The 26,036-nt window shown below is 40.4% G+C and overlaps 1 protein-coding gene across 1 annotated transcript in view; it reads left to right on the top strand.

Annotated features, from left to right (window-relative positions):
- The window catches only part of CCT2 (chaperonin containing TCP1 subunit 2), a 51,834-nt gene extending 26,262 nt beyond the window's left edge, over window positions 1–25,572 (top strand). The window contains exons 7-16 of the mRNA XM_073620060.1: window positions 302–504; window positions 12,841–12,941; window positions 13,022–13,149; window positions 13,949–14,052; window positions 14,691–14,810; window positions 15,020–15,148; window positions 15,233–15,336; window positions 15,438–15,537; window positions 20,401–20,542; window positions 24,880–25,572. Of these exons, the coding sequence (XP_073476161.1) occupies window positions 302–504; window positions 12,841–12,941; window positions 13,022–13,149; window positions 13,949–14,052; window positions 14,691–14,810; window positions 15,020–15,148; window positions 15,233–15,336; window positions 15,438–15,537; window positions 20,401–20,542; window positions 24,880–24,910 (1,162 nt within the window). The 3' untranslated portion in view covers window positions 24,911–25,572. The remainder of the gene's footprint in view (window positions 1–301; window positions 505–12,840; window positions 12,942–13,021; window positions 13,150–13,948; window positions 14,053–14,690; window positions 14,811–15,019; window positions 15,149–15,232; window positions 15,337–15,437; window positions 15,538–20,400; window positions 20,543–24,879) is intronic.
- The last annotated feature ends 464 nt before the right edge of the window (window positions 25,573–26,036 follow it).

Here is a 26,036-nt window from a genome sequence, read left to right as displayed (position 1 = left end):
TCGCTAGCACCCTCAAAGTTCATTGAGAGCTGAAAGTTTATATATTTTTGCAGGAAATGATGCAGCCGTGTGGGCAGAGCCCCGCATGGCCATGCGGTTTTCAAATTATGACAGTGGGTGCAAGGAGAAGATCCCCCGCCCACTGTCACAAAGTGGGGAAGTGGGTCACTGGAAGGCATGTTACACCCTCAATGGGTGTAACCTGATCCTAAAGTTGAACTTGGCCTTTGATTTTTGCCGTATGCTTCTCTAAACACATCTAATTTGTAATAAGTCATTCTTGTTTGACTGTCTTTCATAGAAATGATGAAGAGAAGTTTCGGGCCGATCTTTTAAACATTTCCAGGACAACCCTGTCTTCTAAGCTGCTCACCCACCACAAGGACCACTTTGCTAAACTGGCTGTGGAAGCTGTTTTGAGACTTAAAGGCTCTGGCAATTTGGAAGCAATTCATGTCATTAAGAAGCTGGGAGGAAGTTTAACAGATTCTTATCTGGATGAAGGTACATTTTAATTTTACATGAACTAAAAAATTGTTGGCTACCAGAAAAATGAGTTAGTTTAGCTACAAAAAACTGTCTGCCTAGCCAAAACTTTAAATGCACGCTTCAATGTGAAAACTGTTGATATAAATCCTGTATAATAATGTTTTTGTTTTATTTGGTCGATATGGTATTTGAGCAGAAAAATTTAATCTTCAAAAAGAATAGCCATAACTTCCCTTTTCAATTTTGATTTCATCATGTGGAGTTGATCAGCCAGAGCAAAATATTGATAATTTTGCATCTTTTGGCAGCACTGAGATACTTTTGTTCATGAATATTGAAAGGATTAATTCAAGCTATCACCATAGGATGGCCCTATGGATACCAAAATGGTCTAAACATGTCACCTCCCCCAAATTGGAGATAATGGTAAAGAATTGGTACGTGGACTTTTTATAGGCACTGAAGTACATAATGTTAGAATTAAAAATATTTTTATTATAAATTTGATTAAAAATGAAATACAATAAGACAATTATACATTATGCAATTTTACATTACAACGGTTTGTGATCTCTGGAGCGGCGGAGGATAGCGAGCAACCATGCATCTATGATATGTTGATATTCAACTATATTTTTTATGAGGAACGCGTCCTCTCTTCAGAGACCCTCTGCAGCTCCAACTATCATCTAGAAGTCACATGCTTGTGACTTATCCTTTCTTTGCCCATTTTATTATACTGTGGTGATCACACAACCACTGTTTAACTGGGATTCAATACTATGGTAATTTTGTTATTGCAACAAGAATACTGTCATTATTCAGGATCCTTTCTTGGTGTATGAGTTGTGTGCGGTATCGGTATCTAGGCATTTTTAATCAATTTATAATAAAAAATATTTTTAATTCCAACATTGTGTACATCCAGTGCCTATAAAGTCCAAGTACTAATTCTTTACCATTATCCCCTTGTTCATGAATATGATTGTATTTTTATCAGGTTATGAGATTACATTGTGGAAACAGAGATATGAACTATACCTTACGGTCATAAAGGTATATCTTGCCTATTGATTGAAATTAACTTCCCTGTGTGTGGTATATCAGTTAATTGATTTCTTGATTATAGATCAATTATTTCTATTGGTAGAGATTCGTCTGAAAAGAAATTATCGAAATGTGCATTACTACTATTAGGGTGGGTTTAGTTGAAAACCACTTGCTGTCCGGGACAATTTTGAAATTTTTCACATACATTATATATTTTCTAAAACCAAAGGCCCTGGAAAATAAAATGGTGGTTGTTGCAATTTTGTCGCACAATATTTGCCCAGCAATTTATTAAGTGCAAATTTGCAAGAAAAAAAATGCACTTAAATGGATATTGGTGCACATAATGTAATGGCCAATTTTTTGGTAAAATATAAAAGATGATGATGTGTTGACTAGATACCAAACTTGTCAAGAATTAAAATTGCGCATGCCCGTGAAATGGTGACAATCTAAATTGCCTAAAATTATCCATAGGCAAAGCTTTAAAATATTTGCAGGTTACCAGTTTAGGGTTAAAACGTGAGCTCTGGTGCTAGAATTATCCCTCTGGCGTTTGTGCCTTTACCTCACGTGTGGTACAATTACCAAAAAAAAGGCAGGACGGGGGGGATGGTCCAGTGGTAGAGATAGTCAGCGTGTAACAAATTCCAGAGGATAGTATTGGGGCCATTAGTGGTAGGTTGACTAAAGCATCTAAACCCGAGGTAAGTACCAGTAACAAGTCCTATTTGCAACCTCAGAACACCCAATAAGGCAGGGGTGTCAAACTCTATTTCATCGTGGGCCGCATCAGCATTATGATTGTCCTCAAAAGGGCCGTTTGTATCTGTAAGATTATATGTCCAGCGCATCCCCTCCCCTTACATTAGATGTCAAGAGCCACCCCACCATCAGAAGTTGAGTCCCCCACTCTCCCTAACATCACAGTGCACCCCCTTTCCTTATGCTGCTGCTGAGAAGAAGCTGGATGCATTGCTTGAAAGCAGAAAGTAGGGGTCTGGAGGAGGGCTGGAGCTCTCCTGCAGCTGCAGGAGACGTGCGAGGGCCACATGAGGGCTGGGTTCGGCCCGTGGGCCTTGTGTTTGACACCTGTGCCATAAGGAGATAGTATGTGACTGGTCTAAACTACGTGGCATGTACGCCAATGCCAGGAGTCTGGCGGAGAAGATGGGAGAACTAGAGCTACTACTGTACAAGGAGAATTTCGATTTTGTAGGAATTTCAGAGACTTGGTTCAACAGCTCTCGTGATCGGCTGGCAACCATTCAAGGGACCCCTTCTCTTCTCTATCTACACCTCCTCCCTTGGTCACTTGATAACCGCCCACGGCTTCCAGTACCACTTATATGCCGATGACACCCAAATCTATCTGTCTACTCCTCACCTCACTCCTTCAGTCTCCTCTTGCATTACTAACTGACATATCAGCATGGATGTTGCACCACTTCCTTAAACTAAAGCTCTCTAAAACTGAGCTGTTAATGTTCCCCCCAGCCTGTGCCCCCTCCATGACTTTTCCATCAAAATCAACAATGCAACCATCAGTCCCTCCCCTCACGCCAGGCTACTAGGTGTAATCCTAGACTCTGACTTGTCATTTCAGCCTCAAATCCAATCGTTGTCAAAAGTTTGTAGAATTCACCTCTGTAACATCTCTAAAATTCGCCCCTTTTTAACAAATGAAACCACCAAGCTCCTCATTCACTCCCTTGTTATCTCTCGCCTTGACTATTGCAACTCCCTTCTCATTGGCCTGCCTCTCCATAGTCTATCCCCCCTCCAGTCTATCATGAATGCTGCTGCCAGACTTATCCACCTTACCAACCGCTCAGTGTCTGCCAACCCTCTCCTCCAATCCCTACACTGGCTCCCAATCACCCAGCGAATTAAATTCAAAATACTAACCACAACATACAAAGCCATTCACAACTCTGCTCCGAGCTACATCACCAATCTTATCTCCAAATATCACCCAAATCGTCCTCTCCGCTCTTCTCAAGACCTCCTACTCTCAAGCCCTCTCATCTCCTCCCATGCTCTTTTCTAGGATTTCTCCAGAGCCTCTCCCATCCTCTGGAACTCGCTACCTCCACCTGTCCGGCTATCCCCTACTCTTGCTACCTTCAGGCGATCCCTGAAAACACATCTCTTCAGGAAAGCCTATAACGTCTCTAACTAATCTTTTACCACTTCCATCAGCTCATTCCCCACAGTTACAACCTTTTGTACCACCTGCCCCACCCTATTAGATTGTAAGCTCTTCTGAGCAGGGCCCTCTTAATCCTCTTGTATCTTATTGTATTATAACTGTATTGTTTCCCTTTTATATTGAAAAGCGCTGCGTAAACTGTTGGCGCTATATAAATCCTGTATAATAATAATATCGCAGGGATTAAGAGGATAAAAAAGGGGGAGGGGAGGGGTATGCTTTTATATCAAAAATGATGTACAAGTGAATGTGAGAGACGACATCCCCAAGGGAGGAGGTGGAATCCCTATGGGTAGAGCTACAAAAGGGAGGAAAGTAATACTGGGAGTATGCTATAGGCCCCCTAACCAGAGGGAGGAGGGGGAGGCAGACCTCCTATCACAATTTGGATTGGCCGCAAGGATGGGAAGTGTCCTTATAATGGGGGATTTTAATTATCCAGACATAGACTGGGCGGAAGGTACCGCGCATTCATCTAAAGCTTGCCATTTCCTAAAGGTCTCGCAGGACAATTTCATGGGTCAGATGGTAAATGCACCAACTAGAAAAAAAGTGTTACTAGTCTTACTGATTACCAACAATACAGACCTTTTCACGGATGTGGAAATGCAGGGCAATTTAGGAAAAAGCGATCACAGGTCAATTCGTTTCAGTATAAATCACACAAATAGGAAACATAAGGGGAATACAAAGCCACTGAATAAAAAAAGAGCCAACTTCCCTAAACTACGAACCTTGCTAGAAGGTACTAAATGGGATAAAATGCTTTAATAGCATATTGAAATTGGGGTATTAGCCGGTGCATCCCAATGGGAAATAAATTTAAAAGGGCTAATAAAAGTCCTGGGTGGCTTAACGCCAACGTAAAAATGCATATAAAAGCAAAGGAGAAGGCCTTCACAAAAATACAAGGCTGAAGGATCATCAGCTTTCCAACTTTTACAGAGAATGCAACAAGAAATGTAAGGGTGCAATCAGGGCGGCTAAGATAGCACACGAAAGGCACATAGCGGAGGAGAGTAAAAAAAAATCCCAAGAAATTCTTTAACTACAGTACATAAATAGTAAAAGAGGGAGGACAGATCATATTGTCCCCATAAAGAATGATGAAGGGATTCTGCTTACTAAGAATGGAGAGATGGTGAAGGCATTGAATTTGTTCTTCTCCTCAGTCTTCACGAGGTAAACGGGGGGCTTCAGTAACCAAAACTGCAGGAAGCACCCTCATGGCTAACAGAAGATAGAATTAGAAATAGACTTGGGAAACTTAACATTAATAAGTCACCGGGACCAGATGGCTTGCACCTGAGGGTCCTTAAAGAACTCCGTCATGTAATTGCCAGACCATTGTTCCCAATTTTTACGAACGGTCCACAGACTGGAATGGTACCAGCTGATTGGAGAAAAGCCAATGTAGCACCACTATTTAAAAAAGGGCCAAGATACATCCCTGGGAATTACAGACCAGTTAGCTTATCAATTGTATGCAAGCTCTTGGAGGGGATAAGGGACTATATACAAGATTTTAGTAGCGAAAACTGTATCATTAACCGTATTCTGAATGGATTCTTGAAGAATCGTTCTTGCCAAACCAATCTATTAACCTTCTATGAGGAGGCGAGCTGTTATCTAGATAAAGGAAGGCCCGTAAGATGTTGTGTATCTGGATTTTGCAAAAGCATTTGATACAGTTCCCCATAAATTCTTACTGTACAAACTAAGGTCTGTTGGCATGGACCATAGGGGGTGAGTACATGGATTGGAAACTAGCTCAAGGGGTGAGTTCAGAGGGTGGTGATAAATGGGGAGTACTCGGAATGGAGGATGGGATCTGGAGGATGGGATAAACGGCTCAATCTCAGTATTTGCAGACGATACAAAGCTAAGCAGGGCAATAATTTCTCCGCAGGATGTGGAAACCTTACAAGAAGATCTGAACAAATTAATGGGGTGGGCAACTACATGGCAAATGAGGTTTAATGTAGAAAAATGTAAAATACTTCAAAGAGAACTAAAAAGAATAATAAACTGACGAGCGGGACAACCTTGTGGACCATACCTCTACCTTTCAACCCTTTTTCTTCTTTCTCTTTCCTTTTCTCCACCTTACGATTAAAGCTCATTATCAGAATTTATTTGACCTATATACACTCTACTTGTAAACAATATGTATAGTAGGTATAAATCATTTAAATACCTACAAAAGTAACTAAGGAAATGATATATATCTTTAATTTAGGTTTACGTGAACCCAATGTTTAATATTTGAAATTTCATGATATTTACCTATATAAACCCTACTGTAAAACAATGAGCTTACTTTATAGATCCTTGTAAACTTACTTTATGTATCGTTATAACATTGTATACTCAATAAACTTCTTTTGACAAGGAAAAATGTAAAATAATGCATTTGGGTGGCAAAAATATGAATGCAATCTACTCGCTAGGGGGGGAACCTCTGGGGGAATCTAGGATGGAGAAGGACTTGGGGGTCCTAGTAGATGATCGGCTCAGCGGTGGCATGCAATGCCAAGCTGCTGCAAGCAAAGCAAACAGAATAATGACATGCATTAAAAAGGGGATTTACTCCAGAGATAAAACTATTATTCTCCCACTCTCCAAGGCTCTGGTCCGGCCTCACCTGGAGTATGCCGTCCAGTTCGGGGCATCAGTCTTCAATAGGGATTTGCTGGAACTGGAGAGGGTCCAGAGAAGGGCAACAAAGCTAATAAAGGGACTGGAGCACCTTATTTATGAGGAAAGGTTATGAGCACCGAACTTATTCTCTCTGAAGAAGAGATGCTTGAGGGGATATGATTTCAATGTACAAATACCATACTGGTGAACCCACAATAGGGATAAAACTTTACCACAAAAGGGAATTTAAAAAGACACGCGACCATTCACTAAAATTAGAAGAGAAGCAGTTGAACTTTAACCTCCCTGGCGGTATGATTCTTTCTGATTTTAGGTGCTGAAAGCGGTACAATTATTTTGCATGGAAATTTGGAGTTTTATATTGTAGGCCTGTAATTCTTAACAATAACACACTTAAATCTGTCCAAACAAGAGTCTAGTAGATATCCCGGGTATGATAAAGTTTGAAACACAAAAACATAAATTATAATATAATAAAAAAAAAAAAAAAATTAAAAAAAATAAAAATAAGTAGTAATAAAATAAATTTCCACACGATTCACTATCGCTCAATTCTGCAAGTGTTCTAATTTACTATCGCTGTTTTCTAGCTGGTCTAAAGCCATTTTTGACGTAAAGGGACACTTTTTTTGGTTGCTATGGACAATCTCCAGTTTCCAGGCAGAAAGAACAGTATATGCAATATAAAACTGCATGCAGGGCATGGGCCAGAGCACTGGGGACAAATGGGATGTGAAATGATTTCATACAGTACTGTAATCTGTAAGATTACAGTACTATGTGTTATGCTTTTTACATTTTTTTGAATTTGCCGCCAGGCTCCGCCCCCGTGCGTCGCGACGCTCGCAGGGAACGGAGCCTGGCACAGAGAGGCTTCGGAACAGGACACAGCCCGCGGACACTGCGGGGGACATCGCAGGATCCCGGGGACAAGGTAAGTAAGGAGGCACCAGGATCCTGCGATGCAATCCCGAGTGTGGCTCGGGGTTACCGCTAATGGTCCTGAATTTTAACCCCGAGCCACACTCGGGAACACCGCCAGGGAGGTTAAACTGCGTAGATGGTTCTTTACTGTAAGAGCGGTAAGGATGTGGAATTCTCTTCCACAGGCAGTGGTTTCAGCAGGGAACATCCAATAATTTCAAAAAACTATTCGATAGGCACCTGAACGACCACAATGTACAGGGATATTCAATGTAATACTGACATAAAAGCGCACACACACAGGTTAAACTTGATGGACTTGTCTTTTTTTAACCTCCCCTACTATGTAACTATATATGGCCACTGGTCTGGAAGTGATTTACCAGTTTACGACCACGCTGTAGCCGAATGACGGCTACAGCGCGTTTGCACACTGCCAAGGGGCCGTCGTGATGTCCTTGGCCTGGGCAGGAAGGGGGTTAAAGCGGTGTTCCACCCGCACGTTTTTGTTTTTTTTTTTTTTTTTTTTTTTTTTTTTTTAAGTCAGCTACAAACACTGTAGCTGCTGACTTTAAATAAGGAGACTTGCCTGTCCAGGGAGCCCGCAATGTCGGCCCCCCCCCGAGGCCGATCAATCCATAGAATGGCGGCGTCTGCACCCAATCCGAACTAAGGGAAACCGGCAGTGGAGCCTTGTTTCCTACTGCTCATGCACGAGTTAGGTGGCGCTTTATTAATGCCCAGCTGTCTTCTGGGTCACAAACAGGTCCCAGGAGACAGCGGGGGGGGGGGGGGGGGGCGCTTGCCACACAAAAAGGATATGACGTCCTGCGCCGCGGACCAGATGGATCGGAAGTACACTATGTACTTCATAAAAAGGTACGATAGAAGAAAAAAAACTTTAATATCCAAAAACGAGGGGTGGAGAGGTGGTCTTTCGTTTAAGACAGACTCTCAAAAGTGGGTGGAACTCCGCTTTAAAGTGGTTGTAAAGGTTTTTTTACCTTCGTGCATTCTATGCACGAAGGTAAAAAACCCGTGTGCAGCAGGCCACCCTAATACCTGAGCCCCCTCTTGATCCAGTGATGTCCACGAAAGCCTTGCATCTCTGGGGAATCAAACTCCTATTTGGCTTTTGGCAGCAGTGGGAGCCATTGGTCAATCACAGCCAGTAAACCAATCGGGAGGGTACGGGGCCAAGCTCCTAGTGTCAATGGAGACACAGAGCCACAGGTCCGGAGCGCGCCCGCTTGTGTGCCCCCAGAGCAAGCTGCTTAGTGTGGGGGCAGGAGGGAGGAGCCAGGAGCGCTGGCGTTGGACCCGAGAAGAGACTGATCCAGGCTGCAGCAGGCAAGTATGACAAGTTTGTTTTAAACAAAAAAAAAGACTTTAATATTGCTTTAAAGTGCACATTAGGCAAGTGGTTAATACGATTTTTAGGCTGGGTTTACTCTGTATTGCTATCAAGCTATATTTTTTCTTTTGTGGTGAATCTCTTCCCATATTAGAGGATTCAGACCAGTCTGATGTGTTTTTGAGAACGTATGCTCGGTGGTTGTCATTATCTTTCCTGTGGGACAAGCATATTGAGTGTCCCAACTCTTGTTGCTTGTTTCCTCATTAATGTACACACAGCCCCCCATATTGACAGAAAAACACAGAGATGTTGACATTTTTGCAGATTTATTCAAAAAGAAAAACTGAAATTTCACATGGTCCTAAGTATTTAGACTAGACCCTTTGCTCGGTATTTAGTAGAAGCACCCTTTTGATCTAATACAGCCATGAGTCTTTTTGGGAAAGATGCAACAAGTTTTTCACACCTGGATTTGGGGATCCTCTGCCATTCCTCCTTGCAGATCCTCTCCAGTTCTGTCGGGTTGGATGGTAAACGTTGGTGGACAGCCATTTTTAGGTCTCTCCAGAGATGCTTAATTGGGTTTAAGTCAGGGCTCTGGCTGGGCCATTCAAGAACGGTCATGGAGTTGTTGTGAAGCCACTCCTTTGTTATTTTAGCTGTGTGCTTAGGGTCATTGCCTTGTTGGAAGGTAAACCTTCGGCCCAGTCTGAGGTCCTGAGCACTCTGGAGAAGGTTTTCGTCCAGGATATCCCTGTACTTGGCCGCATTCATCTTTCCCTCGATTGCAACCAGTTGTCCTGTCCCTGCAGCTGAAAAACACCCCCACAGCATGATGCTGCCACCACCATGCTTTACTGTTGGGACTGTATTGGACAGGTGATGAGCAGTGCCTGGTTTTCTCCACACATACCGCTTAGAATTAAGGCCAAAAAGTTCTATCTTGGTCTCATCAGACCAGAGAATCTTTTTTTTTCTCACCATCTTGGAGTCCTTCAGGTGTTTTTTTTTTTTTTTTTTTTTTTTAGCAAACTCCATGCGGGCTTTCATTTGTACTGAGGTGAGGCTTCCGTCGGGCCACTCTGCCATAAAGCCCCGACTGGTGGAGTGCTGCAGTGATGGTTGACTTTCTACAACTGTCTCCCATCTCCCGACTGCATCTCTGGAGCTCAGTCACAGTGATCTTTGGGTTCTTCTTTACCTCTCTCACCAAGGCTCTTCTCCCCCGATAGCTCAGTTTGGTCTGATGGCCAGCTCTAGGAAGGGTTCTGGTCGTTCCAAACGTCTTCCATTTAAGCATTATGGAGGCCACTGTGCTCTTAGAAACCTTAAGTGCAGCAGAATTTTTTTTGTAACCTTGGCCAGATCTGTGCTTTGCCACAATTCTGTCTCTGAGCTCTTCAGGCAGTTCCTTTTGACCTCATGATTCTCATTTGCTCTGACATGCACTGTGAGCTGTGAGGTCTTATATAGACAGTTGTGTGGCTTTCCTAATCAAGTCCAATCAGTATAATCAAACACAGCTGGACTCAAATGAAGGTGTAGAACCATCTCAAGGATGATCAGAAGAAATGGACAGCACCTGAGTTAAACATATGAGTGTCACAGTAAAGAGTCTGAGTTAAATGGATGTTCCCTCACTGTGTTCTAACTGTATGGGGATAGGACTGAGTAGGAGAGGAGACTTTTCGCTGTTCCTAATTACTAGGAACAAACGGCATATATCCTCTCCTCTGATAGCACAGGGATTTGTGTGTTTACACACACAAATCCCTGTGCTGGCGCTTGTGCAAGCGTCTGGTCCCCCGCCATGCACGCGATCGGGCGCGCCCTCTGGCATTTTTTAAAGGAAACTCCGTATATATACGGGGTTTTGTGCAGCGGTGCCATTGTGCTGCAGTAAATGTACGTAAGCCGGTCAGGGACCGGTTAAGTCCTGAAGAAGCAGAAATGAGAAAAACGCTGACCTACGGAGACTCATTGCCACAGCATATTTTTGCTATAATTGAGTAGCACTTTGCACATGTATGTAAACCACACTAGGGTACTGTGGTAAATTAATTGCAGTGGTTTGTGTCAACACTTGCTTTTATGATCTGTTATAGGTCTGTTTTTATGAACAATTTTGTAATAAATATTTGTGAATATTTTGAACTTTGTTCTGTTTTGTGCCTGTAAAGTGTGAACATTATTGGCACAAACAAGTGGCAACTGCCCCAACCTATAACTGGCCTTAACTGCAAGGAGCAGATGGAAGGGCGACGCATGTCAGGCAAGAACAAAGAAATGCAACAAAGTGAATTCTCCTGTCTAACAGTTTACGTTAAAACAGGTTTCGTTTGCACACATTTAAAAATGTATGTGTCAGCTGCAGAGGCTGTGACAAGGCACTGCAGTATTATCTGCAGTCCTAACTTTTGAGAGCCTCCATAGTAGGAGCATTTATATATAATAATGGAAGAGTGTTAATATTTTTTTTTAGGTTGATTTTTGTATACAGATGTGACATGCGACAGGGTAGATACTAATATATCCTGTGATTAACAAAGTAACCATAACAGTGACAACCCTAAAGCCTATGCCTTCAAAAATAAGCCAGCAATGAAGGCTCCAATATTTTTTTTTCCCAGCAGATACCTTTTTAAGGTTGTGTCTTTCATGTTACTTTCCTACACTTAGTTACCTGGTCACTAACTGTGCATGATGAAAGTAAAACCAGCCTGTAAAAATAAAAAAGACGATAAATACTTATCTTTTGTGGTGGGCAGTGTTCAAAAACGTAACTATATTGCAGATCTCCGGCTGCCCTTAGTATCCGATACGTTGAGGTTTGTCAAATTCATCTTACCCTGCAGCATACTATGGTTCTTTCTGCCAACCCCTAGATCACTATAGTGGAGGAAAGAACCAAAGCATGCAGCAGGGGACTAGATATTCAACACACCCAGAAGCATTGGATACCAAGTTGCCCGAGATATCAATACAGCAAAATTAAGACCCCATCTACTGTAATATGTACAATTTGCAACAGGGTTAATTTTAAATATATAATAGTTATACTGCGGCAGGTTGGCACGGTTGCGCAAATCGCCGTAGCTGTACGCCTCTCCTTTTAAGATGTCACAGCAGGCGCGCGCCCCCGCAGCGTGTCCCCGGAGCCGATGCGCGGGCACGATGACCCCTGGGCCCAGTGATCGCTCGTGACAGAGCGAGAACCGGGATGTGTGTGTGTGTGTGTGTGTGTGTGTGTATAAACGCACACATCCCAGGTTCTCTCAGGGGAGAGGAGACAGATTGTGTGCTCATACTTAGTATGAACACTGATCGGTCTCCTCCCCTAGTCAGTCCCATCCCCCCTACAGTTAGAACACACCTAGGGAACACAGTTAACCCCTTGATCGCCCCCTAGTGTTAACCCCTTCCCTGCCAGTGACTTTTACACAGAAATCTGTGGCTATTTTTAGCTCTGATCGGTGTATAAATGTCAGTGGTCCCAAAATAGTGTCAAAAGTGTACGATCTGTCCGCAATGTCGCAGTCCTGATAAAAATCGCAGATCGCTGCCATTACTAGTTAAAAAAAAAAAATAATAAAAATGACATAAATCTAACCCCTATTTTGTAGACACTATAACTTTTGCGCAAGCCAATCAATATACGCTTATTGCAGGTTTTTTTTTTTTATTAACAAAAATATGTAGAAGATATATCGGCCTAAACTTATTAAGAAACTTTTTTTTTTTTATTTTTTTTTTTTGGATATTTATTAAAGCAAAAAGTACAACATATTGTGTGGTTTTTTTTTTTTTTTTGCAAAATTGTCGTTCTTTGTTTTGTTTATAGCGCAAAAAATTACCGCAAAGAGTGATCAAATACCTCCAAAAGAGAGCTCTATTTGTGGGGAAAAATTTTGTTTGGTTCATTGGTATGATGTCGCAAGACCGCGCAATTGTCAGTTAAAACGCAGTGCCTTATCACAAAAAAATGGCCTGGTCAGGAAAGGGGGCAAATCCTTCCGGGGCTGAAGTGGTTAATCTTAATCGAGTTTAGTAGATTTATATAGAGACCACGTATGTGTTGCTTTTGTATTTTTGTGAAATTTTCTGTTTAACCCTTTTGCATAGCTCAAACTGCTGATTTCTCATTTAGGTTTCTTGTTGGACAAAAAAATTGGTGTGCATCAACCAAAACGCATTGAGAATGCTAAAATACTTATTGCTAATACAGGAATGGATACTGATAAGATTAAGGTTAGTGATTTTTGTATGCTTTAACTAATGTATTATTTTTTTTTGATTCCTTTGAACTGTTAATAAAATTTATCCTTTAGGTGTTTGGCTCAAGAGTGCGAGTAGACTCAACCGCAAAAGTGGCAGAGATTGAGCAAGCAGAGAAGGAGAAGATGAAAGAGAAGGTGGAACGAATTCTGAAACATGGAATCAACTGCTTTATCAACAGGTAATGATCACTCCGATTGTTCGGTTGAAGGCTTCATGCTGATGTATTGCTAGGTATTGTGGCAAGTGGCTTTATAAGTATGGAAACTGATTTTACTGTGGAGAATTCATTGCCTTTTCAGGTCCTTACTGTATTTTTATTTTACATTTTTCTAGATAATAAAATGAGGACCTGTCTGTTCTGTACCATAACATTGATGCTATAATATACTGTACTGTAATTTGACCTTTTCAGAATGCACTTGCCATCTTCTGGGCAAGTATAGGAGTTAAAGGGCCATTTCACATTTCTAGGTTTTAGGTACAGAGTGTGTTACACACTTTTCTATTTACCCGGATGGAATGTGTGTGTTTTTCTGGAAACTACACCAAAGATGCAGCATGCAGTTTTTATATTCATGCACAACACAAAGACAGGTGGGCATTGACCCAATATTAATGACTGAACAGCAAGTTTAACCATTGAACTTTGTAATCGGCTTGCTTCTAAAAACTGCCCTATAATCTATAAAGGCAGCCTTTATTAGCACATTACATATGCAAGCTTAGCCTTATGCTTTGCAGTGCTACACAATATCTTTTTATATTATATTTTATTGCTGCTTTTCCCAAAGCAAGTCAAGTTGGCAATTTTTGTTAAAAATGATGCGCTCCCTCTGTGTTTACTACCTTATTTTAAACATTTGACAGCAAGCAAAGTTAAACACTGCAATAACTCAAAATATGTGCTCATTGAGAATGCACTATACCTTGCATTTTAATTTTAATGTAAACCTTTGTTTTTTTTTTTCTGATCACAGGCAACTGATTTACAATTACCCTGAACAGTTGTTTGCAACAGCTGGTGTTATGGCCATAGAACATGCAGATTTTGTTGGTGTGGAGCGCCTGGCACTTGTGACAGGTAAACTTACGTTTAAGTCAAGGACCCCTTTTGTAGTTGGTGTTTCAGAAGCTACGGTAATTATTTAAGAGAATTGCGTTCTTGTCAATCCAATATCAAACAATACTTCGTTACCACCGCAATACATCTTGCAGATACCTTTTTGTTGGTATTCAAATGGTCTTCTCTGCACTCCAGAAGTTACTTCCTGGATGCACACTCTGGCCTCTACATCATCTCTACCTAGACTTACACCAGAAAATAGCACTAGTGAGTCAGAGCTGAAGAGAAGGCCACGGTTGCAGCATGCACAAAGGCTGGGAGCTTCATTAGAACATGGAAAATTATTTCATTACCAATAAAGATACCTTTCCCTGATTTAAAAGCAATAAAGATGCCCGCTGTTACGTGGTAATATTTATTTTGTAGAAGTGACAATTTCATTTGAAAATACAAACATTTACTGCATATGATATTTCAGCTGTAGTTTTCCTATTTATGAACATATTGACTTTTTATACAGATCAAACATTCCAGGAAATTTAAAAACGGTGTGTTTAACATTTTCTGTAGTAGCATACTGTGCTGTCTATGCTAAACTGTGCTAAAACAGTCTGCTTTTCCTTTTTTTCCATCTGACACCTCCTTTTTGTTTTCAGGTGGAGACATCGCTTCCACTTTCGATCATCCTGAGCTCGTAAAACTTGGAAGCTGTAAACTTATTGAAGAAGTAATGATTGGCGAAGATAATCTCATCCATTTCTCAGGGGTTGCATTGGGTATGTATGTGTTTCTAAATGTCACACTTTTTTTTGTTTTTTTTCATTAAAACTTTTGCAGTAGCTGTTCTCATACTCCATCTTGCAATGTATCTGCATGTGGGCTCAATCAGCAAAAGTGCAGTAGAAGGTGCACATGCCCTAAATTACTGGATAAACCAAATTATTATTTTTTTTTTTTTTTACTCAAATGTACTCTGACATTTCAGGAGAAGCTTGTACAATTGTTCTTCGTGGAGCAACACAGCAGATTTTGGATGAAGCGGAGAGATCCTTGCATGATGCTCTCTGTGTATTGTCCCAGACTGTTAAGGATTCAAGAACCGTTTATGGAGGAGGTATTTAATTTGAGTTATTAATTCCCAAACTGCTTGTACAGTCCTGCTCTTTTGTATGTAAACATTCTGTTTGTGATCTTTTAGGATGCTCTGAAATGCTGATGGCCCATGTAGTAACAGAGCTGGCCAAAAGAACCCCTGGCAAAGAATCTCTGGCTATGGAGTCTTTTGCCATAGCTCTCAGAATGGTAAGCTCTAGAATCTAAGAAGAGTGATCAATGTTGCTTGTGAATATTTATGTACAAGATAAAAATCTCACAATTTTTTTTTTTACATTTTTTTTTTAAAGCTTCCAACTATCATAGCAGACAATGCCGGCTATGACAGTGCTGACCTGGTGTCTCAGCTCAGAGCGGCTCACAGTGAAGGAAAGTCGACATATGGACTCGGTATGCACAGACCTCCTGAATAAAGACTTATTTTAAAGAAAATCGGTGCCAAGAGAAATACAGGGTTTTCACTGCAAGACCTCTGATTCTAAAACTGCTTACTATCTTGTTAGTCACTGATGCAGAACAATTATTTAGAAAAGGAGTTTTCATTGACTGCATGTACGTTCCAGGTCATGCATGCATGATCTAGAAAGGACTAAAGTCAGATGATCAGACATGACTGGCCAGGTGCTAGCATTTTTAGGACAATAATGGCAGCCTTTGCATTTCTTGAGGCACAGGTGTCATTTAGGTTTACTTAGGAACAGTGTTAATTTTGGCAGCAAATTTCGATTTAGTTTTAGTCTTAGGACTAAAATGGCATTTTTAGTTTTAGTCCCATTTTAGTTTTCTGCAATTGTTTTAGTTCGTCGTATTTAGTCGACTAAATCTCCAGTACATCTTAGTCGACTAAAATGTCCTACCTTTTAGTCGATTAAAATCTCCAGTACATTTTAGCCGACTAAAACTCACTTTAGTCGTCTGAAATCTAATGGTTGTAATTAAATTGTAATGCATTCGTTAACATTTCTCTACAATTTCCAAACTCATTATATACTGCTGGAGTGAAAAATCTCATATGTTATTTTTTAGGGTATTGAGGTATGAACATGCACTAAAGGCCAGTGTTCATTTTGAAGTCAAATTTCAATTTAGTTTTAGTCTTAGTCTTTTGACTAAAATGCCATTTTAATTTTAGTCCCATTTTAGTCTTTTGACTATAAAATGCCATTTTAGTTTTAGTCGTATTTTAGTCATCTCAGTTGTTTTAGTTTTAGTTGACTAAAATAGTATTCATTTAGTCGACTAAAACGTTTTAGTCGACAAAATTAACACTGCTTAGGAAGGAGCAGTATAACCAGCCATGTGACCTGTGTGCTTAAAGCCCACCTCTGGACAAATAAAAGTTTCCCCATACAGTGGGGCTGTACCCGTACTGCACGGGTTAATTGCTCATTTTTGTCTAGGGGATGTACTTACCTAATCCTCCAGTCCTCACCGCACAAGACCGGTCCCGTTGGCTCCTGTACCTTCGAAGTCTTCTGCGGTGGACCGTTCCTGATGTCATTGCGCCCATAGACCTGCTCTGGATGTGAAGATGTTAGGAACAGTCCACCACTGGATTGGGAGGAGCGCTGTTTGCCGGTGCAGTGGAGGACCAAGTGAGTAAACAGCTTTCTTCTCTCCCCTGGACAAAATGAGACGTTGACCCGTGCAGTGTGGGCACAGGTTTATTTTTGCCCAGAGGTGGGCTTTAAAAAGGGGAAAAAAAAAAAATCCTTAACTTTTTCCTTTTTAGTAATGCTAGGTTCATTATTGCTTGATTCCTTTTTTTGAAGAGTATGTCCCGCTCCTTTTCATTTTGGAACTTGTTTGGATTGTGGTGTGTGTGTGTGTGGTGTTTTTTTTTGTTTTTTGTTTTTTTAAATAGTTTTTTTGTTTTTTGTGATATGAGTGCTATTGGCTTTTTTGAATTATTTCCATAATTTTGATATTTTATTGTTTTAGGAGTTGGTGTCACTTTAGGGGAAGGGTTTAAGAAAGTATTCTGGTTTAAAGATATATTGATAGTTTATATTCAGGTTGTTTTTAAAAGGAACCTGAAAACTAACAACTCCGCTAATCCACCCTTGTAACGGTTAGCCAGTAAAACCATAAAAATTGTTCCTTTGCTCACCTTACACTCACTACAGGCTCAGTTCAACTTCTGCTGTTTTTAGCTGTAGAGACTCTTGAACCTTGTCACTATCTAAGCAGCTTGGGCAATGAAAGAAGCTGTTGGCAGACTTTAGCTTTACTTTTAACAGTTGGGTTAAAGAGATCCAGTCACAATTGGGTTTGTGCTAGAATCCAACATTAGAACATGCAATTATCAGAGCAGTAGCTGTAAGATTTCAGGTGAACTCTTCAGGATCAGCTTGGAGGCCTTCTCAGAATTAGGGCCTGTGTCAATGGGATTTTGTTCACTCTAAATGGGTTTAGACTGTAAAACCCACTTGAAACATATCAGGAGGATGTACCTGCCAATGAATTCTGAATGATCTTAGAAACATCTCATGCTGATTTCAAATTAATACTATAGACGCAATCGCAAAACCCAGTGACCGAGGTCCAAAGTTTAGCTAAATAAGGGTTAATTAACTTTTTGATAATTTTTAAAGTGGGGCTCAAGCCACATTTTGAAAATTTCTGACAGGCAGAATATTTATGGCAGATGGGACCCTGTCGGTCTCTTCTGTCATAAAAGCTTCCTTCTGCCTGTCAGCGATCATGTACACTGAGCCACACATGCGCAGCTTAGCATACATTTACGGCACCCGATCTGTGCCACGTCGATGTGACTCCTGTGTGCATGCATGGGAGTGACATTATTGCAGTCCAGCCATTCAAGCAGCTGAAGACAAAACCCGGAAGGAAGACCGGGTGCACCGAATAGAAATTTTGGTGCCAAAACAGAAAATGTAGGATGCACTTGGCTGAAAACCGAAACCAAAAATGATTTTTTAAAACATATATTTTTTTTATATATATAATTGTATTATATTCAACTTTTTAGTTTAATATCATGAATTTAAATTTATATGGATTTGTTGACCACCTTTTTAGCGCAAGAAAAATGTATCCCTTTACATTCCATGTATGTCTTCACACTGGTCCGTTGCGCTTCCCTTGTGGTGTTAAAATTCCTGCTTGCTGCATTTTTGCTCAGTTAAAAAAACACACCAAAAATGCACCTCCCCGTTGAAATGCAATGAAAATGCAACAAGAACACATCAATAACGCACCTGTGTTTAATGCAGTTTTTGAGTCCTATGAAATAACATTTTGATAGAATCGCGGCAACTTTGAGATTTCGGCGCCATTATCGGCGCCTTTAGTCTCTCATCGGCCAAATGCCGATAACATCAATTGGATTGATCACACCGTAGTGCTGGTGGGCTTCTTTGGCAGGTAAGTCTGCCATAATGTGCTAGTATGCTGTACATACTAGCACATGGCAAATTCAGTGCATTCGGAAAGTATTCACAGCGCTTTACTTTTTCCACATTTTGTTATGCTACAGCCTTATTCCAAAATTGATTAAATTCATTATTTTCCTCAAAATTCTACAAACAATACCCCATAATGATAACGTGAAAGAAGTTTGTTTGAAATCTCTGCAAATTTATTAAAGATGAAAAAAAATCGCATTTACAGAAGTATTCACAGCCTTTGCCATGGCACTCAAAATTGAGCTAAGGTGCATCCTGTTTCCAATGATCATCCTTAAGATGTTTCTACAACTTGATTGGAGTCCACCTATGTTAAATTCAGTTGATTGGACATGATTTGGAAAGGCACACACCTGTTTATATAAGGTCCCACAGTTAACCGTGCATGTCAGAGCACAAACCAAACCATGAATGCCAAGGATTTGTATGTAGACCTTTGAGACAGGATTGTATTGTGGCACAGATCTGGGGAAGGGTACAGAAAATTTCTGCAGCATTGAAGAGCCCAATGAGCACGGTGGCCTCCATCATCCGTAAATGGAAGAAGTTTGGAACCACCAGGACTCTTCCTAGAGCAGGCCGCCTGGCCAAGCTGAGCGGTTGGGCCTTAGGGAGGTGACCAAGAACCCAATGGTCACTCTGATAGAGCTCCAGAGTTTCTCTGTGGAGAGAGGAGAACCTTCCAGAAGAACAGCTATCTCTGCAGTACTCCACCAATCAGACCTGTATTGTAGAGTGGCTAGACGGAAGCCACTCCTAAGTAAAAGGCACATGACAGCCTGCCTGGAGTTTGCCAAAAGGCACCTGAAGGACACTCAGACCATGAGAAACATGTTGGTGGCAGCATCATGCCGTGGAGATGTTTTTCAGTGGCAGGAACTGGGAGATTAGTTGGGCTCGAGGGAAAGGTGAATGCAGCAATGTACAGAGATATCCTTGATGAAAACCTGCTCCAGAGCGCTCTTGACCCACAGACTGGGGTGAAGGTTCATCTTCCAACAGGACAACAACCCTAAGCACACAGCCAACATAAAGCAGTGGCTACGGGACAACTCTGTGAATGTCCTTGAGTGGCCCAGGCTTGAACCCAATTGAACATCTCCGGAAAGATCTGAAAATAGCTGTGCACCGACGCTCCCAATTCAACCTGATGAAGCTTGAGAGGTCCTGCAAAGAATGGTAGAAACTGCCCAAAAATACATGTGCTAAGCTTGTAGCATAATACTCAAAAAGACTTGAGGCTGTAATTGGTGCCAAAGGAGTTTCAACAAAGTATTGAGCAAAGATTGTATATACTTATGTACATGGGATTTTTTTTCTTTTTACTAAATTTGCAAAGATTTCAAACAAACTTCTTTCACGTTGTCATTATGAGGTATTGTTTGTAGAATTTTGAGGAAAATAATGAATTTAATCCATTTTGGAGTATGGCTGTAAATAACAAAAAGTGAAGCGCTCTGAATACTTTCCGGATGCACTGTACCTGCAGCAGGCACCTAAAAAGAAACTAAATACTTCCACTCTTAAATACTACCTCTTTTAGGAAAATTCTTGCATGAGTCCAGTGGTGACTGAATCTCTTTAAGGTGCCTAGGTTTAGGTGTTGTAGTTTAGATTTGGAATCATAGTAACCTAATTTTCTGCATGTTAACTTTTTTACATGTGAAATTATGTTTTTGTGCCAGTGGATGCACTCAAAAAAAATCCAAAACAAAATTTACTGAAAACCATGTACTACTGTCACCAGTATGTGAGGGGTGCAAGTTTAGGTGGGGAACTAAAACATTGCTGTAGAGATATGAATATGTGCTTTTATATTACTTTGTAGACATGAAAAATGGCACCATTGGAGATATGGAAGAGCTGGGAGTAACAGAGAGCTTCCAGGTGAAGAGACAAGTTTTGCTGAGTGCTGCTGAAGCCGCTGAAGTTATCCTACGTGTAGACAATATTATTAAAGCTGCACCAAGGTAACAAAAAAAAATCAAATTTTATAGTCACAGATTTACCTATTCCTTTGAACATTGTCGACAAATATCCTTGCTGATGGTTTTTCCAAAAAATGCTACACCATCACCCATCATTTTTCTTGGTAGATGTACTATAGGGAATGTAGTGTATGACTATGCTATTTTAATATATGGCACCTTTTTTAGTGTGATTTTGTTTTCACTTTTTGTGTCCCCCTTACTCATTCGGGAAATGTAGTTGTTGCTATTTCCTATTTTGATCAAAACCTTTTTTTTTTTTTTTTTATCTGTACGTCCTACTCTTCAAAAGAAAATTGCTGTAAGCATGGATGCTTCTTTATAGGCATATTTGCAGCATCCAAATCAACATTTCTGTAGTTACAGAGATGCTAAGATGTTAAGAAAAGATTTACAAAAATATGTATGGTTGTGGAAGTGAATAAACAGATGTGTATTGCTGTGTAGCAACACTTTTTCTGCATATGTAGCCTTGAGTTTATCTTCATATTTTAAAATGAAATGACATCCTCAACTAAATTAAAAGCTCTACTTGGAGATTGACATAAGGCAGTGATTTATCCCCCATCGCCTTCCCTGGTGCTAGACACAGCAGATTGTGGCCACCAATATTGAACTACTGGACTCCCCTGAGTTTCAATTTCCAAATGTTTTTACAATTTTGCAAAGGGAAAAAATTTGAATGGAGACTCCCTGTATTCAAACTAGATGAGAATGCAAACGCCCCCCACTTTCTTCTTCAGCAATACAATACCTGTCATGTTTATCTTCCACAACTTAGCTTCTTAGTGCTGCCTTGGTAATAGCCAAAACAGGCTGGAAGACCTGAGGAATAAAGCATGCCTCATGCACACCAGATGCCAAAAAACACCCCTTTTTACTAGCATTTGGTATTTTTTTTCTACCTCTAAATGCCTCTTTGTTAGACCATGTGTCCATGCACACATAGGTGTTCACATGCATTTAGAGGCTGAAAAAAAAATCACTTGCGTGCTCAAGAGGAGTGTTTCAGCAAAAACGCATGTAAACATGCCTAAAAGCTAGGCACGTTTATCATTTGAGCAATTCATTTTAATGGCTAGAATAAATGTAATATTGTGGACAATGAAATGAACTTTAAAACGCTTGGCACATTTGAGAGTGCCTATACACATTTGCAAGATGTGTTTTTTACACTGCTTATCTTTTGTCAGCAGAAAGGCATTCAGCAAAGCTGGGCAAACTCCCAGTGTTTATGAAGCCTATAAGGCTACATTCACACCTGAGCGTTTAGTTTTCAGGCAGAAAGTTGCGCGTTTTTACCTCGATTTTGCACAGGTCAAAAGGTCACCAATGTAAAAAGCAGAAAAACGCCTGAAATCTGCCCACAAAGTAGCTCATGTACTTTTTTGAGCTTCAGGGTTTTGCTTCAGGCTACAAAATGCGAAGATGTGGACAGGGGCCATTTAAATGAATGGGATTTTGCTTGTTGGGTGTTTTTCAAGCCTTTTTTCTGGCGTTTTACGAGCTGAAAACGCTCAGGTGTGAATGCAGCTTAAGTGTTTAAACTATTTTGTTTTTATGTTCAATGTTTTTTTATTAAAAGAAGTAGCGGTACAAATTTAATATGGTGATTTACAAATAAATGGCACAGACATCACATGGGACTGCTTATAATAAATGTACAGTTATTTCTATGGGTAAAAAAGGGGATGCGAAAAACATTTCACATAAGTGTCAGAAGTTTGCTTTTAAGAATGAAAACAATATATTGTGCATGGATCAATAAGGAATACACTAGTTTGAAGAGGGGAGGGGGGGGTACGTAAGATAAAGGGTTATAGGTTTAGGATTACCACCAGAATGGGGAGAAAGGGATTGCATAGGGAGAGCAGCATGAGAGGGTTGAAGGGGGGAGAAGGAGTAAGTCCAGTCAGTGAAAGGCACGTAGCTATGTCAGTGGGGTGCTGTAGGAGAGCTCCATAATAAAATACAGTCGTCATCAAATGTCATACATTAGCAGTACAGTTAGAATTTTGCAACCAAACATTCCAGTTAGAGCGTTCTTTATCACAAGATAAATTTGTGAAGGAGAGGCGTTTTTCCATTGCACATTGATAATTCAGCGGTTTAACAGTATCTACCAGGCTGGCAGGAGTAGGTGAATTCCATACTCTGAGAATAACTAAACCCCAGGTAAAAGATATCAATATGTCAATTTCATGTTATTAAAAACAACCTTTTCTTTATAATCTGCTGCACTGTAACTTTCTGAAAAATGCAATATGGCAACCTGGGAGCATTCTGTACACAGATGGTATACAGAACACCCCCGAAATGTCACTTCCTGCTTCTTTGATTGGCTCACTGAATTCCCCTAAAGTTTACACTAGGTGCAAATCAGGTTCCCCTGCCAGAAAAAAATTTAATCTAAAAGGGAAATCCTGTCTAAAGGGATGCAAACCCTACAACTTTCCTCATTAGAACCCTGCAGATGCAGCAGCTGATTGATAATTCTAAAATCACTCCCATACATATTCACTTTGCACATGAACACAAACCGTTATGCAGAATTACAAGGTATCTGCAAAGTTTCTTAAAATCCCTGCAACGCACACAGATGACTCAAAAGGCAATGATTTTTTTTTTTCCCCAACAAAAGTGGAGTTACTCTTTTAAGCAGACACTTCATTGTCAGTTCACACATTGTGTATGCAGCCTTTATCTGAGTAAGTTACAATATTGTTAGGCAACCGATATAAAGCATACATGAAAACTTATACAGATACCTCAAAACCCTTCCCTAAGCAGTAATGTGATCATTACTTTATAGTGCCTAACCACTGTTAAATCTTTTTGAATTTAGTGGTATATGACCTTCCTGCAAAGACTAGTTTATATTTGAAAAGTGTAACCATAACCAATTTAGGCCTAGGTGATTTGCTTTTTTTTCTTTGCTGATGTCTTTGCAGGAGTAGAGGAGAATATGTCTAAACATCATTCTTGCATGTGTTCCAGGCACAAACTCATTTATCACATTAAGTGGATATGCCTCTGGTGCACATGGGGCTGCAGAGCTCAGGCTGTGGATAAGAAAATCCAATGAATGTGCGTTTTAGTAAAATGATTCTAGGAAGTTCCAAAAGAACTTGGTAGATGGCCTTTAATTCTGAACTGTCAAGTTCACCTTTTTAACAAAAAAATAACAAATGCACATTTTTTTTGCAGGTAAAAAATGTGCATTTACAATTTTTTGTTTTGGGACCCTGTAAAGCATTGCACCAGCAATCAGCAGATCGCTGGTACCATGCAGGACTCCTGCAGGCCTGTCAGTGTATTTGTATGCTCGTACCTCATAGGGGCAAGCAGATACTCACTGACAGGAAGAATGCATGAACTACCACAGCGCTTCATTGAGAACTACAAGCAGACAGCTGCAAAGACTGTCGGGACTTGTAGTTTCCCATTCACAGGGGACCGGTGAATGAATGACGTAGGCGTTGTCACTGGGGAGGGGAGAGGGGGAATAGCTGCATCTGCTGGAACATGTTACATGTTCCACCCTAAATATGGGTGGAACATGTAACATGTTCCAAAAAAAGGGAACTTCTCCTTTAAGGCAGTGGTCATCAACCCTGTCTTCAGCCCCCACTAACAGGCCAGGTTATATGTATTACCTTGGGGAGATGCAGACTAGAATACTGCAATCACTGAGCAGCAAATGATATCACCTGTGATGTATTTCAGTTATCTTGCAAACCTGGCCTGTTAGTGGGCCCTGAGGACAGGGTTGATAACCACTGCTTTAAGGCAGGGATCTCCAAAGTACGGCCCTCCAGATGTTGTGGAACTACACCTCCCATGAGGCATTGTAAAACTGACATTCACAGACCTGACTAGGCATGATAGGAATTTTAGTTCCTGAACAACTGGAGGGCCGTAGTTTGGAGACCGCTGCTTTTAAAGCACTTAGAATCTGCAAAACCACAAATTGCAAACCGTTCTTACAGGTGGTTATTTGATGAGAATAATGTATCAGCTATGCTCATAATTTATATAATGTTAGTTTCTTTTACTACTCTTCAGGTTTGAATTTTGAAAGACCTTTATGAAAGGTAGCTTTAGAAGGGTAAAAAAAAAATCTGTTGCTTTTGGGCTTAGATACTTGTCTGGAATTTGTCCAGTTTATAATCCTGTCATACCTTTTCAAAAGATGAGCTATGAATAAAGAAATGAAGGCTTGAATGACGTTTTAATACTTTGTATTTCTCCTTGTCTGTAACGTTTTTACCTTGATTGTGCCTGTCTTTCTGTCTAATAGTTCTGCTGTTCTCTTTTAGGAAACGTGTGCCTGACCATCACCCTTGCTAAACTTCCCAGTGGATGGCTGAGCTTGTAAACCAGTCTGCATATAGATGCAGGGCCAGAGGCACAGTGAAAGCTAAACACCATTGACATCTTGGCACTTGAGGGTTGCGCCCACATTGTGGTTTATTTATTAGTTAATGCTTGTTCATTTTTCCTGCACTGAAATAAATTTTGATAATACAGCTGTACTCTTTCCATACAAAGCACTAAAGTGTCATGAGATGTGTTTAATGAATGAGCAAAACGTGTTAAATTTAGAGACAGTTATTTTACTTTTGAGCAGAATTCTTAATGCATTTTTGGTAGGTCAAATGTGTGATGAGATTCATGACATATAATCCATGCCATTGGAACAGCGGGAGCAAAATGCATTGATGAGAACATTACCACACACAGATATCCCAAGAAATTACCTTCACCAAAAAGCATGAACGAAGACTAAATGTTTATTACATGTTTTGTGTGAAACAAATTATGGAAGCTTTTGAGATCAAAACTGTTAAAATATTGCAGGAAGAAGCATGCTTTGAGACTCATTCGTCATATTAAAATTCTCATATATGATAAGTGTATGCATTGACTGTCTCAAAGCTTCAAGCGTTTTGACTGCTTGTGAGTGACCATTGTCATTTTTGTCAAATACACATATTTACCTGGAAGAGTCATCCATCTATTCATAACCTTTTGATTGGCAACATGCAGTTAAATTGCAGTGAAAGCAAGATGGGGCAGTTACAGTGGAACTAAAATTCACTTGGTGGGAGGTGGTCATTTATCATAATGAGCAAGTATTTACAGCATGCTTGCACATTATGGCTCACTTGCCTTATAGTACCCTTCTCCACCAGTACCCAGTCCAGGCTCCAGTTGCTGCTCTGTCCCCTGCCACTGTTGCTTTGGGTCTTGCTTCTCTTCAACCACTGGCAATGTAACTCTTGCTCATGCATACAAGAGTTAATTAATTTCCTGTTTCCATTTTTGACACCCTACTGATAGAAGGAATGAGTTGGCACTCTAATGATGCATGAGCTGTTAAATGTACATAGAAACATTAAAAAAACCTTCTAGAAGCCAGGGGGAAAGATTTTTGGCAAAAGAAATTTGCATGTCTCTTCTACTGAAAAACTCT

The sequence above is a fragment of the Aquarana catesbeiana genome, linkage group LG03 (assembly GCF_042186555.1).
Source record: "Aquarana catesbeiana isolate 2022-GZ linkage group LG03, ASM4218655v1, whole genome shotgun sequence".
Taxonomy (NCBI): Eukaryota; Metazoa; Chordata; class Amphibia; order Anura; family Ranidae; genus Aquarana; species Aquarana catesbeiana.
The sequence above is the reverse complement of the archived record's forward strand: the minus strand, read 5'-3'. Positions and strand labels throughout refer to the sequence as shown.